Source organism: Podarcis gaigeae (genome assembly GCF_964106915.1).
Source record: "Podarcis gaigeae genome assembly, chromosome: 16".
Classification (NCBI taxonomy): domain Eukaryota; kingdom Metazoa; phylum Chordata; class Lepidosauria; order Squamata; family Lacertidae; genus Podarcis; species Podarcis gaigeae.
This window is the reverse complement of record NC_139693.1, coordinates 23,524,176-23,539,895: the sequence shown is the minus strand read 5'-3', so window position 1 is coordinate 23,539,895 and position 15,720 is coordinate 23,524,176. Positions and strand designations below refer to the sequence as shown.

At 46.2% G+C, this 15,720-nt stretch overlaps 1 protein-coding gene across 17 annotated transcripts in view; it reads left to right on the top strand.

The window, feature by feature from the left end:
• The window catches only part of NF2 (NF2, moesin-ezrin-radixin like (MERLIN) tumor suppressor), a 102,270-nt gene that overhangs the window by 25,806 nt on the left and 60,744 nt on the right, over positions 1–15,720 (top strand). For all 17 annotated transcript variants that reach the window (XR_014559054.1, XR_014559055.1, XR_014559056.1 and 14 more), the window contains 2 exons: positions 1,399–1,521; positions 3,171–3,254. Coding sequence is in view for 7 of the 17 variants with exons in the window: in XM_083717312.1 (XP_083573438.1) it covers positions 1,399–1,521; positions 3,171–3,254 (207 nt within the window). In the remaining 10 variants the exon portion in view is untranslated. The remainder of the gene's footprint in view (positions 1–1,398; positions 1,522–3,170; positions 3,255–15,720) is intronic.

Sequence of the window (15,720 nt, the reverse complement as noted above, 5' to 3'; positions counted from 1 at the left end):
GGTGCCAAGCAAATGCTTATGTCTTAACTAGAGACCTGGGGCTTTAAGCTACACTGCGGTTTCCTAACTAGGGAAGCTCCGGGTTGCGGAAAATAAAGAGCAAGGCCACTCCAAGATAAGAGCGAGGAAATCTTTATTGGTGGATGTCCAGTTTCTCTGGGAAAATAGTAAAAAGTCTTAAGTGTGTCTAAAAGTTTAGAAAGGCCTAGAAAGCACATGGGGGGAACCCGCAGGCCAGCTCTTGTGCCAGGGGAGCATACCAGGGAATCTTAAATACCCATTGCTGAGTATTTATTTCATAAAATCTATACGCTGCTTGATTGTAAAGAAATCCCTCAATGTGGTTTTCAATTCAACAATAATCAGCAAAAAGAAAAATTAACAGCGCCAATCTAAGACTTAAAAAAAGTGAAAATAGCAATCGACTGAGAACAGATTTAGCCTTGCATCAGTTTTCTAAACATCTGAGATGGTCTGCTGAAACAAGTTTTTTTAGAAGGACCTGAAAAGTGAAGGTGCGTGCCTGATATCAATAGACAAGGGAGTTCCAAAGTGCAGGTCCTGCCACTTGTGGAATGGGTATTATGTGGCACCTGTAAAAGAGCCAGTTCTGCTGATTGAAGGAGGTGAGTGGGTGTATATGGGGCAAAGCGATCTAGTAGGGAAATTATTAAATATTACTTTAAGAGAATGAAGGACTGACCCACACCATAAGGATAAAGCACATCCCAAGCACATTTGAAAAACGTGGCTTCCTCCAAAGGATCCCAGGAACTGTAGTTTACCAATCACAGAGCTACAATTCCTAATATCCTTAAGAAACTTCAGTGTCCCAGGATTCTTTGAGAGAAGTCCTGTGCTTTAAACAGGTTCAGCACCGAGGGCATTCTGGTGGTTCCCTCACTGCCAGAAGCGAAGTTACAGGGAACCAGGTAGAGGGCCTTCTCAGTAGTGGCACCCGCCCTGTGGAACACTCTCCCACGAGATGTCAAAGGAAAAAACAACTACCAGACTTTTAGGAGACATCTGAAGGTAGCCCTCTTTAGGGAAGCTTTTAATATCTGAAGGACTATTGTATTTTAATATTTTGTTGGAAGCCACCCAGAGTGGATGGGGAAAACCAACCAGAGGGTGGGGTATAAATATCAAATTATTATTAATTATTATTATTATTATTATTATTATTATTATTATGATTAACGTATGTGTAGATTTGCCCTACATTGTAAGGCAGCGTAGCGACTGGACTTCTGAATCTTGGCTTCAGCATAATGCTTTGTGCCTCTGAACAGTTGGTGGAGTTTGGTCTGCTCTGTTCTGTGTTCAGAAACTAAATGTGATGGTCAAGGCTTTTCACACATTCTTCCAAGTGATTAAAAGGGAGATCTAATTCTGCAGGTCCTGGACCACGATGTTCCAAAGGAGGAGCCGGTCACTTTTCACTTCCTGGCCAAGTTTTACCCAGAGAACGCAGAGGACGAGCTCGTTCAGGACATCACTCAGCACCTATTTTTCCTTCAAGTATGTGTTTTGTAAGGGAGACTCATGTTTGCCTGACCCAGCGGGAGGGAAAATACTTTCAAGTCGGAATGGAGGCATTGCATATTTTGGCAGCCAGGAGGCAGCTGTTGTTTCTGACTTTGAAAATCCAGCATCTGAAAGGGAGCCCTTAAGGGTTTAATTTTGATGCATTGCAAGGGGTTGGACAAGATGTCCCTTGGGGTCCCTTCTAACTCTACAGTTCCAATTCTGTGATTCCAGGATCAGAGGTGAGAGCGGGCGGAGCTGCGGGTGTGAGCCTTAGCTTTGCACAGTAAGCCATAATCCAGCGTGGTATAGTGGTTAGGTACGCGGGTGGCGCTGTGGGTTAAACCACAGAGCCTAGGACTTGCCAATCAGAAGGTGGCGGTTTGAATCCCCGCGACGGGGTGAGCTCCCGTTGCTCGCTCCCTGCTCCTGCCAACCTAGCAGATAGAAAGCACGTCAAAGTGCAAGTAGATAAATAGGTACTGCTCTGGCGGGAAGGTAAACGGCGTTTCCGTGCGCTGGTCTGGTTCGCCAGAAGCGGCTCAGTCATGCTGGCCACATGACCCGGAAGCTGTACGCCGGCTCCCTCGGCCAATAAAGCGAGATGAGCGCTGCAACCACAGAGTCGGCCACGACTGGACCTAATGGTCAGGGGTCCCTTTACCTTTACCTATAGTGGTTACAGGGTTGTACTTCAGCCTGAGACCAAGGTACAAATCCTCACTCAGCCAATCACTGCCCCTCGGCCTACCCTACCTCGCAGGGGTGTCGTGGGGATTAAATGAGGAAGAAGAGGAGAACCATGTATGCCACCTTAAGATCCTTGGAGTAAAAGCTGGGATATAAATGCAATAAATATATAAATAAGAAGTCAGAGGCTTTTACACCCCTCCCACCATCTAGGAAGAGAAGACGTTATTACAGTTGAAGGGCACATCCCAGTGTGAAGCGCAAAGGATGTGCAAGGGGACCAGTGTTGGGTGTGGCACAGTTTTGGGAAAGAGTCCCAAGGCTAAGATAAAGGTCTAGAGGACTGCATTTCCCTGCCCTTGTCTACAATGTTGTGCCTGGATCAGGGAAGAAGGCCTGGTCTATTCCTGCTTTAGTTGGATATTTCTATGGGATTTTGGGTTAAGTTGCTGCCTCTCAGCCACCATCTCCCCCTCTGTAAAATGGGAGCAGTGACCTACCTCGCTGTGCCAAACAATATTAGCATGTTTAAACGGGGTGGGGGGGGTATCAATTTGGGTTTGGATCCAGACTTGGTTGTATACATAGAGTAGACCAGGGGTCGGCAACCAAAGGCCCCTGGGCCACAAGCCATCCACGGAGATCGTTTAAGCAGCCCACGAGCCATCCCCAAACAGAGCCACCTGCCTGGCGAGTCCCTGTTCGCTGTGCTAAATTGGCGCAGCGCGGCGACTCGCTTCTGTGGCGTTGAAAACTGCATCTGTGCAGACGCTGGAAATCACGGGCGCGCGTGCGATTCGGCCCACAGAGGGATCTCCGCTGGAGTGAACTGGCCCAGGCGAGGTAAACCTTGCTGACCCCTGGAATAGACGCTTTGAAAAGGAGATCATTGTGGCTGTCTGCTGGGGTTGTCTTTCTTAGCTGTGCTATAGCTCCTGCTTTTTTTTATTCAGGTGAAGAAGCAGATATTGGATGAGAAGATTTCCTGTCCCCCAGAGGCATCTGTCCTCCTTGCCTCTTATGCAGTCCAAGCCAAGGTAAGGACAGCGGCATGGATGACTATTTTATTTTAGTTTTCAGAAAATTTATACACTGCTTGACTGTAAAACAAACTCAGCAGCTTCAAAGTGGTTTACAAAAAGAATAAAACGGTTAAATTATCCATAAATATACTTAAAGACAGCAACTTTAAACTTTCAAAAAAGAAATCAGTGACAAGCAAAAAAACAGATTAAAACACACATTATCATTCTACATATCTGGGAAAGGTAAAGGGACCCCTGACCATTAGGTCCAGTCGTGACCGACTCTGGGGTTGCGCGCTCATCTCGCTCTATAGGCCGAGGGAGCCGGCGTTTGTCCACAGACAGCTTCCGGGTCATGTGGCCAGCATGACTAAGCCGCTTCTGGAGAACCAGAGCAGCACAGGGAAATGCCGTTTACCTTCCCACCGGAGCGGTACCTATTTATCTACTTGCACTTTGACATGCTTTTGAACTGCTAGGTTGGCAGGAGCAGGGACCGAGCAATGGGAGCTCACCCCTTCGCGGGGATTTGTACTGCCGACCTTCTGATCGGCAAGTCCTAGGCTCTGTGGTTTAACCCACAGCGCCACCTGCGTCCCTATTACATATCTGGGTAGGCTCGTTGAAACAAAAAATGTCTTTAGTAGGTACCGGAAAGAGCACAGTGATATCAATAGGCAGGGAGTTCCAAATGGTGGATGAAGCAAAGCTGAAAGGTCAGTTTCCTACCAATGGGGAACATGTATCATGTGGTACCTGTAACAGTACCAGTTCCACAGACTGAATTGTTCTAGGGGGGCGTATAACGTGGTTAAGTGACCCTAAATTGTTACGGGCAATGGGTGGAGCCCAGGCCAGCTGTGGGCGGGGCTAGCAATATAGGTGCAGCTCCTTGGTCTCATTTTGATGCTTTGTTGAAGAAACCTCAGAGTTCTCATCTCCTGTATTGCCACCATCATTTATCGCCTTCCACCCACATGTCTCAAGGCAGTGTCCAAAATGCAATAAAAACAGTTTTTTAAAAAAATCTTAGGAAATGACAGCAGATAAGTGTAAAAGGTAGGTACTCATAGCAGAGGCCTATTTATCCAGCTGGGAAAGCCTGTCGGAAAACAACAACTCTCTACTTGTTGCCAGAAAAGTGCCGATAGCAGGTGCCTGTTGTATCCCGACAGGGATGCCGTTTCACCGCTGAAAGCCCTGCTCTTGAGTTTCAGTGAAACGGGCTTCTGAACTCTTTGGAACTTGTGGGGAGATGGAGATTTACCTACTGGGTAAAGAAGGAATCCTGCCCATACAGCAGGCCTCGTTTTGCCGAAGGGCCAGCACTCGCCTTGGCAATGTGGTCAGATACCTCATTATGTCGAAGATGAGATGTGTGGCATCTCAGGGCTTTGTTGCAGTCTCCATCAATGGCTTCTCCACATCTTCAACTTCAGTGGTGTGTGGGGGGGGGGGCAGATTCATGCATCGCCCCCACCTAGCAAACCTTCATAGCTTACTATGTTCACTGATTATACTGCTTCCCCACCCGCCTGCCGCCTCTTGTGTCATTTCATTTAAAAAACGAGAGGAAAAGAACACTGCTTGTGGGGGTAACAGTTGTGTAGAAAGGCGATGCTTGAGACAAAAATATTGATAAATGCTTATTGTTGATGCTGTATTCTTTGCGGCTCCAACGATTGGTGACTAATGCATCTTACCTTTTCCTTAGCCAAAATAATAATAATAGTCGTTTCATTTAGGGGACTGACCCGCAGAGGAAGATGAGTCTCTTAATAAGTGTTTACAAAAGACTGCGATGTATTGAGCCCCTGTGCACCGTCCTGCTATTAGACCACACGGGTGAGCGTTCATAGTCTCCTTTTGCTGCCTGTGCATCATGTTCTCAAGCAGGGGGTGCGTAGAACACCTCTAATTGGCAGAAAAGTAGCTCTCTGGAGCAGACTTCGCCGTCTTCTACCTGTTGAGCTCCAAAATCGTTATTCCTTTGTGTGTTTTCTCCTCAGCACACGGTTGTATAACATTTCTTCTTCCCGTAAAGGAGCTCTTGCTCGTTTATTTCATCTGTTGGCCTTGTGGCTGGAAATATAATGTTGTCATGCACATCTTTTTGAGAAACTGCAGGCAGGGTGGTTCTGTAAATCTGCTTGTCGGTGGTGACTAACCCTCTCACCAGCGGCCAGATGCAGATTGGGGGTATGTGGGTGTCACGAGAGGGATCATGTGCCCGGGCGGCAGGTTAGAGGGGTGGCAAAACCACACCCTGTGTGGCGGATCCTGCATTTCCCTTCTTAGAAAAGGTGGGCACAGCCTCCAGTGTTTCTCTGATGAAAATAGGAACGTCCTATTCCACAGTAATAACAGCAATAAATTTACTGTAAATCTGACTGGGTTGCCCCAGCCAATCTGGGTGGCTTCCAACATTAAACATTTAAAAACTTCCCTGTACAGTGGTACCTCAGGTTAAGTACTTAATTCGTTCTGGAGGTCCGTACTTAACCTGAAACTGTTCTTAACCTGAAGCACCACTTTAGCTAATGGGGCCTCCAGCTGCTGCCACGCCGCCGGAGCCCGATTTCTGTTCTCATCCTGAAGCAAAGTTCTTAACCTGAAGCACTATTTCTGGGTTAGCGGAGTCTGTAACCTGAAGCGTGTGTAACCTGAAGCGTATGTAACCTGAGGTACCACAGTACAGAGCTGCCTTCAGATGTCTTCTAAAGGTTGTAAAGTTACTTATCTCCTTGGCTTGGGGGTCGCAGGACTCCAACATTTCCCCAGTGAAAATAGAGACATCCTAAGGCATGGGTGCTTTTGAACGCACGTCAAAGTGCAAGTAGATAAATAGGTACCGCTCTGTCGGGAAGGTAAACGGCGTTTCCGTGTGCTGCTCTGGTTCACCAGAAGCGGCTTAGTCATGCTGGCCACATGACCCAGAAGCTGTACGCCGGCTCCCTCGGCCAATAAAGCGAGATGAGCGCTGCAACCCCAGAGTCGGCCACGACTGGACCTAATGGTCAGGGGTCCCTTTACCCTTTACCTTTAAGGCATGGGTAGGCAAACTAAGGCCTGGGGGCCGGATCCGACCCAATCGCCTTCTAAATCCGGCCCACAGACGGTCCGGGAATCAGCTTGTTTTTACATGAGTAGAATGTGTGCTTTTATTTAAAATGCATCTCTGGGTTATTTGTGGGGCATAGGAATTCAATCATCCCCCCCACAAAAAAAAATATAGTCCAGCCCTCCACAAGGTCTGAGGGACAGTGGACCAGCCCCCTGCTGAAAAAGTTTGCTCACCCCTGTCTAAGGAAAAGCAGGACATTCCAGGATCAAATCAGGAAGCAAGACGGCTTCTGTAAATCCGGGGCTGTCCCTAGAAAATAGGGGCACTTGGAAGATTCTAGGTGGGTGGCCACCACCCTGCTTCTTCTAATAAGTGAGACCTGGTCATTAACATAAGGAATGACCAGACATGGGCTGCAGGTCTGTGGCACATCTCTCCCCTCCCCCCCCCCCGCTTTCCCCCATGCCATGTTGACATCAAGGCCAGATTCCTCTTTTATGTTCCTGCTAAAACATGTACATGATGTGGCTGGCTATGGTGTATCAACGTTGTCTTGGAAGCCGCTGCCATTTTCTCCTTCCTCTTCCTGGAGCAGGCAAGGAGACGCGTCTTTCCGCAGAAGCCTGAATGGGGCACAAAAGGAAGAAATACTTTCTCTACTTTGTCACACCTCTGCTGGTGCCAGTGGTGCAGACCTTTGCCTTTTAGGGGATAAATTGTAGACCTGGCACTCTGGCAGGTGTCCCCACCCTGCATGCCCTCCCCAAAGACTCCCTGCTTACTTTTGCTGCTCCCTCTTTCAAAAGGTGTAGCACAGCCTTCCCCCAACCAAAATTCCCATCAGCCCCAGTCAACATGATTAGCTTCCCCAAATTAGCTCCCCCAAAACTGGAGGTTAACCACCTCAGCTGTTTTACATTCATGCCATTGTGCTCATGGGCAGGTGTTTTAAAAATGTGGCTTTTTTTATATAAAAAAAGGCCCAATAAATGCCCTTTTCTCAAAGCAATAAATGGGCCAATTCCTTTTCCTAAAAGTGTGAGTCATCGTCATAAGTGACTCTGCTTGTTACGGCCCCTTGGATTTTGTAGTATTGCAGCTCCTTTCAGCGCTGCTCCTCCTCCCCCCTTCCTCTATTTGTTATTTCTGAAACTAATAATGTTTTGGTATCTTGAATATAAATGTGAACAAATTTATTTGGTGCAAGTGAACCCAGATGTTTGCGTGATAGAAAGACAATCTACAAGTAAAAACACAAACATGAATCAGTGTTCCTTCAAGAAGAACCGTTTTCGTGACACTTTTAAATATCTCGTTTAATTGAAAAGCGCTCTCTGTGTGTGCTTTTTTTCTCCTAAAAGTTTGCAAGGTTACGCAAGCCAACATATCTTGAAGAATGTATGCTATCCTTCATTTTCACAGCCACCCACCCCCTTTCCTAAATTTGAATCACCAATCCCTCATCTTGGCTCGCTTTGGGTAAATCACTCCCGAGCTATTTGTTAACCGTGCTCTGAACTCATAAGTAAGGCTGTCAGCTGATTTAAAGATTATTATTATTGTTTTAAAAAATGGTTTTGACTTTTCTCCAGTCAGTTAAACTTGAATTATTGCAAAGCTGCTGTGAAGGTGCCTTTTCTGGGGATTCGTGAAGGAAGGTGTCTCTCTCTTAATGTGTCTGAGAAATACAAGGAGGGGCTGCTCAGTGTTAGAAGTCTACCTCTTAAAAATGTCCCTCTTAAAGATGTCAAAATAAGGTTTGCTAGGACTATAGAATATCCAGTTTGAAAGCAAAACTCTACTACCACTTTTGGTCAGTTGCATTGTTACTCCTACTGCTGGTGTGTTGCAAATGCACTGGCAGGAACACTAGATTGGATCTGCTAGTGCCTTTGCACTGTGCTGACCTTGCTGGTGTTCCTCCACTCCCAGGAAAGCAACAGCAACAGAACCGATCAGAGTATTGTAGCCCTGTCTGAATTTCGTTGCTGAGCAAGCAGTGGCCAGGAGTCTCCAAGGAACACTTTCTTGAGAGCAGAATCCCCATACGAAGGCCGACAGTCCAAAGGTCATGTAGTCCAGATGATCACAGAGTCATGGGTCCAGGCCATAAGTCAGGAAGTCCAGATCAGGGAGCCAAGGATCCAGCAGGAAGAAGCAAGGAAGGGCCAGGAACTACAGGAATTGTTTGTAGCACCTGGCTGCTGCTGTGTCCTCTGTTTATGAAGGCCAAAGCCAGCTGGTTCTCATCAGTGCCTTCTCTCTGTGAAGGCTGATCAGCTGCAGGTGGAGTCCTTCCACCTTCTCCCCCTTCAGGCTGCTGTTCAGCAGGCGAAGCTGACCCCTGGCCCATGACGCAGAGGTCAGGGGAGCTCAACTGTGTCATCGTCTGCTGCTGGTTAAGTGAGCGTTGCCATCTTCTCTGGTCTGCACCCTTTTTGTTTTTAAAATAAAGGTCCTTACACTTTTATCCAAAAGGGCCACCATGCACTGAGTTTGGATGGAAGCAGGAAGGAGAAACTGTCTTTTTTTTAGTCATTTGCATTCTTTGCCAAGGGGCTTATTGAGGAAGTGGGTTTGTTTTTCTAACCCTCCTTATTTTACGCTGCACGATGACTGAGGTGGGTCAGGTTGAGAGATAGGGACTGGTTCAAGGTCACCCAATGTGGATCTAAATCAGGGGTCAGCAAACTTTTTCAGCAGGCGGCCGGCCCACTGTCCCTCATACCTTGTGGAGGGCCAGATTTATATTTTGAATGGGGGGGGGAATGAACGAATTCCTATGCCCCACAAATAACCCAGAAATGCATTTTAAATAAAAGCACACATTTTACTCACCAGGCAGGCCCCACAAATAACCCAGAGATGCATTTTAAATAAAAGGACATAGTCTACTCATGTAAAAACATGCTGATTCTTGGACTGTTCGTAGGCCGGATTTAGAAGGCAATTGGGCCGGATCTGGCCCCCGGGCCTTAATTCGCCTAACCATGATCTAAATGGTAGTGCCATTTAGCACCACTGCGCTGAGCAAAGACATTTTCTACTTGCCTCGCTCCCATAAGAGGCCACCAACCTAGATGACGTTAAAAGAGAACTGGCAAATTCATGAAGGCTTTTAAGGGCTACTGGCCACGATGGCTATGCTCTGCCTCTGTTAGTGGGAGGCAATCATGCTTCTAAATACCATTCGCTAGAAACTGCAGGTGGGGAGAGTTGCTCTTGCACTCAGGTCCTGCTTGCAGGTTTCCCACAAACATCTGGTTAGCCACTGTGAGAACAGGAGGCTGGACTAGATGGGCTTTTGGCTTGATCCATCTGGTGGTTCTTACGTTCTTACGCATTGCAACATGTTTTCCTAGCTGTGCCGAATTTCATCGATTTTTGTGCCCGCTGTTTCTGTGCTTCGATTGATGAATGGATTGATTGCAATTTTATGATGATGGCTGATTGCATGCTCCATCAGGTGTCTTATACTGAAAGGTGGCATAGAGATTATAGAAGCAATAATAAACATACTGATTCAAATCCACCTAGCCCCATAATCAATCTGTGATGGACCCTGGAGTTGCACTGATGAATCTGTTAAGAGCCCTCCCCATAATTTTTAGTATTTTCGACTGCCCGGAACTGTAAATCCATTTTCCTTGGACATAAATGCTTTGGACCACACCCTTCTCTTGGTGGTTGGGTTCCCCCCAAATATCTCTGCTCCTACCAAAACCAGTGGGGAGCTGTCAGGTGCCCAGCGCCTCCCTGGATGTTCCCTTACAAAGTTTCCTGCATAAATTGGAGTCTGAGTCAGATGCTGATGGGGCATTTCCTTTCGCATCTGTGCCGGCTCCAAATTTGGCGCTTCCGCCTTGAAGCCCCTCTTTTTTCGCACCGAACGCCTTTTGCCGCCTTGAGGATGTGTGTGGGCAGCTTGTTGATGCTGATTGTCAAGCTCTGTAGCGTGTGTCGTCCTGCCCCCCCCATCCTTGCTCAAAACTTTTAAATAGAGGCTGATTGAGAAGGACTCCTGACTTCCTGCCTTCGCTTTATTTGATCATTTGTCTTGCTTAAAAAACCGCCATGCAGGGCTCTCCTCCCCTCTGACTTTCCTCGTGGATGTTGAGGACATTCTTTGCATACCGGGGTTAATTACTGTATGAAATCACGTCCTGGCTTTATAAGTGAATGATGGCAGGACGCTGGCAGCTCTTTCATCGGCGGGCCAAAATGGAATCAAAATATTTCCGGTACATATATATCTATATCTAGATATATTACTTGTAAATGGCCTTCTCTTGGAACACCCGTTCAGGGGGCGGCTGTTACGTGCCCCTTTGTACTGAATTCCTTCTGCATGTTCTATGGGAGCATCTGGCTTGAGTTCCTAATTTCCAAATTGACAGTTTCATCGGGCTTCTCGCTGTTTGAAAGGTATCGGCTCAAAATGATGGATCGTATGAACCCTCATGAGTAATAATTTTGGTGCTGTTTAGTGGCCCAATTTAGGTAAAAGAGCTTTTGGCAGGCAGCTTGGCTGCCCTCTCCAGCTGCCCATCTAAATCTTGCTTACATGGATGAAAGCTTTTTAAAACTTTTTATTTATCATGCACAGTGGATGCTCAGGTTGCGAACGTGATCTGTGTGGGAGGCATGCTTGCAACCCGGAGCCCCGCATCTACGCATGCACGGGTTGGAATTCGGCGCTTTTGCGCATGCGCAAAGCGCGATTTAGTGCTTCTGCGCATGGGCAACCGCCGAAACCCGGAAGTAACCCGTTCTGGTACTTCCGGGTTTCAGCGGGTCTGTAACCCAAAAAAATGCAACCTGAAGCATCTGTAACCCGAGGTATGACTGTATAAAAATAGCGTGTTAAAAATATCCACAATACATAGAGGCCTTTTTCCTTGTTACATTTACACCTTTCCTCCAAGGTGCTCAAGGCAGCATACAGAGCTCTCCTCCTCCCTGTTTTATCTTTACAACAACCCCACAAGATAAGTTAGGCTAAGAGACAGTGATGGTCTCAAAGTCCCCCAGTGAGCTTCATGGCTGTGTGAGGATTTGAACCCTGGTCTCCCAGGTCTCAGGCCAGCACTCCAGCCACTACACAAATACTGGCTTATATTTGGTTTCGTATGCAATTCTACCTTTGGTATCATTATTCTTAATAGGGGGAATCTGAAGAGCAGTGCACTGTTTCACTGCAGCATATCAGACCTCTACAGGAAAGTTATTGCGATGCTGGCGTTGAGGCCCCAGTTTCACTAGGTCTTGACCCTGGTATGAGCCCAAGCCACTGCTCTACAAAATCATCTTCCACATTTGCTTCGTTGCCAGTACTTGCTCTGTCCATTGGGGACAAATTGCCATATTAAAGATTTTCCATTCTCTGTCTTTCAGTTTTCCAATTTCTTGGTCTTCCCTGTTGCATCTTATCTTGACTGATTTTCTGTCCCTGCTTTTCGCTGGTTTAGAATCTGTTAAAAATCCAGGGAAATTATGAGGGTGTTTCCTTTATTGGTGAGGGACACAGGTGGCGCTGTGGGTTAATCCACAGAGCCTAGGACTTGCCGATCAGAAGGTCGGCGGTTCGAATTCCCATGACGGGGTGAGCTCCCGTTGCTTGGTCCCTGCTCCTGCCAACCTAGCAGTTCGAAAGCACATCAAAGTGCAAGTAGATAAATAGGTACCGCTCTGGCGGGAAGGTAAACGGCGTTTTCGTGCACTGTTCTGGTTCGCCAGAAGCTGCTTAGTCATGCTGGCCACATGACCCGGAAGCTGTACGCCGGCTCCCTCGGCCAATAAAGCGAAATGAGCGCCGCAACCCCAGAGTCGGCCACGACTGGACCTAATGGTCAGGGGTCCCTTTACCTTTTCCTTTATTGGTAAGATAAAAATGCATTGCATATTAAGAAATTTACAAGGTGTTTAGCATTGGAAGACACAAGACCTACCCACTCCGGAAGAATGGCAGATGCAAGTAATGGAGTACATGGAGATGGTGGAAATGACTGGCAGAATCCGAAATCAGGGAGAAGAGTCGGTGGAAGAAGATTGGAAGAAATTTAAAATTTACTTACAGAAATATTGTAAATTTTTTGAATGTGAATGACGTTGGAATGAAACGAAGTGGCTCTAGCAATATGATTAGAAGTTACAATAAGTGAGGAAAATAACTAAGGGTAAAATAAGAGGGTATGAATTTGCTGAACAAACCTATAAATGGAATACAAAAAAGGGAGGTGTGAGGAAGTCATGAAAATAAGTTAATAAGTGGTACAATATTTGGAAGGGACGCAGGTGGCGCTGTGGGTTAAAGCCTCAGCGCCTAGGACTTGCCGATTGAAAGGTCGGCGGTTCGAATCCCTGCGGTGGGGTGCGCTCCCGCTGCTCGGTCCCAGCGCCTGCCAACCTAGCAGTTCGAAAGCACCTCCGGGTGCAAGTAGATAAATAGGGACCGCTTACCAGCGGGAAGGTAAACGGCGTTTCCGTGTGCGGCTCTGGCTCGCCAGAGCAGCGATGTCACGCTGGCCACGTGACCCGGAAGTGCCTCCGGACAGCGCTGGCCCCTGGCCTCTTAAGTGAGATGGGCGCACAACCCCAGAGTCTGTCAAGACTGGCCCGTACGGGCAGGGGTACCTTTACCTTTACCTTTTACAATATTTGAAAGAGTGATTTTTTCTTTTTAATTTTGCTTTTTAAATTTTGTTTTTGTTTTTTGTCTGTTTATGTGTTTGTGTTTTTAAACTTCTATTTGTAAAATCTTAATAAATATTATTATTTAAAAAAAAAAGAAATTTACAAGGTGTTTACCCCCCCCCCCCATTCTAACCAATTATAGGCAGGCATTTAAAGTATCTTTTCCTTCACACTGCAATCTTCAACTTCTTTTTGTAAAAGTAAAAATAAAAATCTGAATAAAAATGGTTGGGGTGTATGTGGGTGTGTATCCATTTTATTCCTGGTCACCATAGATTTAGTGTAATAATAACAATTTTGTATATGTACTGTGTGTGTATATATACTTAGTAAAGTTCAGAATAGGCAGGGTCCAGAAACAAAAAACGATTCCTTCACACAAAATAGCCCTATTTACACACACACAAAAGCTTTCCTCAGACTTTTTGTAAAAGAAAACATGTTGAGATTACTGCTTGGCGATAGTCATTGTGCGTTTTCCCCTGAGCGGTTCCGCCCCACTCAAACCTTTGAGAAGGTTGCCCCAGCCCAATTTATTTTCCTCTGCTCTGTACTGCCAAAATAGTTGTCAGACTTTTGTTCCCATATAATAGCTACAGAATCCTATTTTGCTTCTGTTGTGTGGAAGATCTGCGCCCTGAAAGCTATAGAAAACGGCATAAAGTCAACAGTTGCAGAATCTCCTGGAACTGGCATTGATGTGGAAGACTTCAGGAGAGCAGCTTGGTCAGAACTAGGGGTGGGCGAGAAATTCGGTTTGATATGCAATTTAGTGCATGCTTATCTAAATTTGCACATTCCAAAATGACAGGTGAGCCTTCAAGATTCGCAACCCTCCCAATCTCGTGATACAGTTCTCCAACCCAAAAATGGTGTACAAAACACATCTATTAGGGGGAAGGTTGCACAAAAATGCATATATTAAGAACATAGGAAAAGACTGCTGTATCAGGTCCATAGCCCATCTAGTCTAGCATCCTGTTTTCATAGTGGCCAATCAGATGCCCCCATGGGAAACCCACAAGCAAAATATGAGCACTAAGTCTCTCTTCCTGTGGCTTCCAGCAACTGGCTAGCAGCCATCAAGAGCTTTCTCCTCCAGAAATTTGTGCAGACCTCTTTTAAAGCCATCCAAGATGACGGTCATCACTGCTTCCTGTGGGAATGAGTTCCATAGGTTAACCCTGTGGTGCAGGAAGGAGTCCTTTCTTTTACCTGTCCCGAATCTTCCAGCTTCCTTGGACATGCACGGATGTGCTTAAGTTTGTGCACACTCTGTAGTTTGCAGCTGCACCAGGGGTGGGCAGCCTCAGGCCTGTGGGCCAAATGCAGCCCTGCAGGCCTCTCTGTAGGGGCTGCTTGGGACTCTAGCTCTGCTCCTCCTCCCAAGTGCTTTTGCCCATATGGAACATAGGATCATAGAGTTGGAAGAGACACATATGGAACATAGAATTATAGAATCATAGAGTTGCAAGGGACTCATATAGAACATAGAATCACAGAGTTGGAAGGGACTCATATGGAACATAGAATCATAGAGTTGCAAGGAACTCATATGGAACATAGAATCATAGAATCATAGTTGGAAGGGACTCATCTAGTCCAACCCCCTTCAATGCAGGAATACGTAGCTGTCCCATATGAGGATCAAACCTGCAACCTTGGTGTTATCGGCTCCATGCTCTAACCAGCTGAGCTATCCCTTCATGTCCTTTAACTGCAGCAATGCCTCTTCCCTCTCTGGATGGAGAGATGTGTGCAGTGTGCATTTGTGTTAGTGTATAGAAACATGCAACATTGCCTACTAACATAAGTGTGCATCCATTACTCTCCACATGTTTTACTTTTAGCCCTGCCTGCCACTGAAAGGTTGCCCACAAGTTGGGGTGGGGTTCACTGTTCTGTACCTGTTCATCTTTTGATCGCATTGTCATTTCTCAAACTTGGCCTGCAGTGATTCGCTGAATGTGTATGATCTCTTGCAAAAATAGTGTTATTATTCTTCATTCTCCTGACGGTGGCATGGTTGGCTCCTGCATAGAGTGCATTTCCCTAATATGTGTATATTTTTCGCTATTTGCAGTACCCGCTGCTGTTATTGATCGCCCATCCTCAACTAGCCATCTGGCCCCAGGGGGTGGGAAAACAAAACAAAAGATTTAAAATCAATATCTGTGGGCGAATGGCACAGGCCATCAGCAGGACATCTCCTATGGGGAAAAAACATTTAACATATCTTCCCCCTTCCTCTTCTTCTTGAAAGCTTGTAAAAATCCTCTTTTTTAAAAAAAAAAGTTGTTGTTTCCTCTTCTGCATGAGAAATAAATGAAAAACACAATATTAATATATGCTGACGAGAGTACAGAAAACTTGTGTGCTTTGAAATGCCCTCGGTTTTGTACAGCAGTGTGTGAGACTGTGCCTCTGGGATGCTCAGAGAATAATTCTTCGAAAATTAAAAAGCGAGATTCTGATTTTAAGGTTTTGTGGGGTTGGGATGAGGCAAGAAGCTTTAGCCAACACAGGCTTGGAGGTGGGGGGTGGGAAGCTGCATTGACCCCACCACAGTCAAAGTCCATAGTTGGATTGAACTATGCCTTCTTTAACAGAGGAGAGAATTGTCTTCTGGTCTGATGGCGATTAAATAAAGAAAACTTTACAATAAACAGAAGATCATTTTCTGGCCTGTTAAATGCTCTTCACCCTAAAGTCCCAATGCGG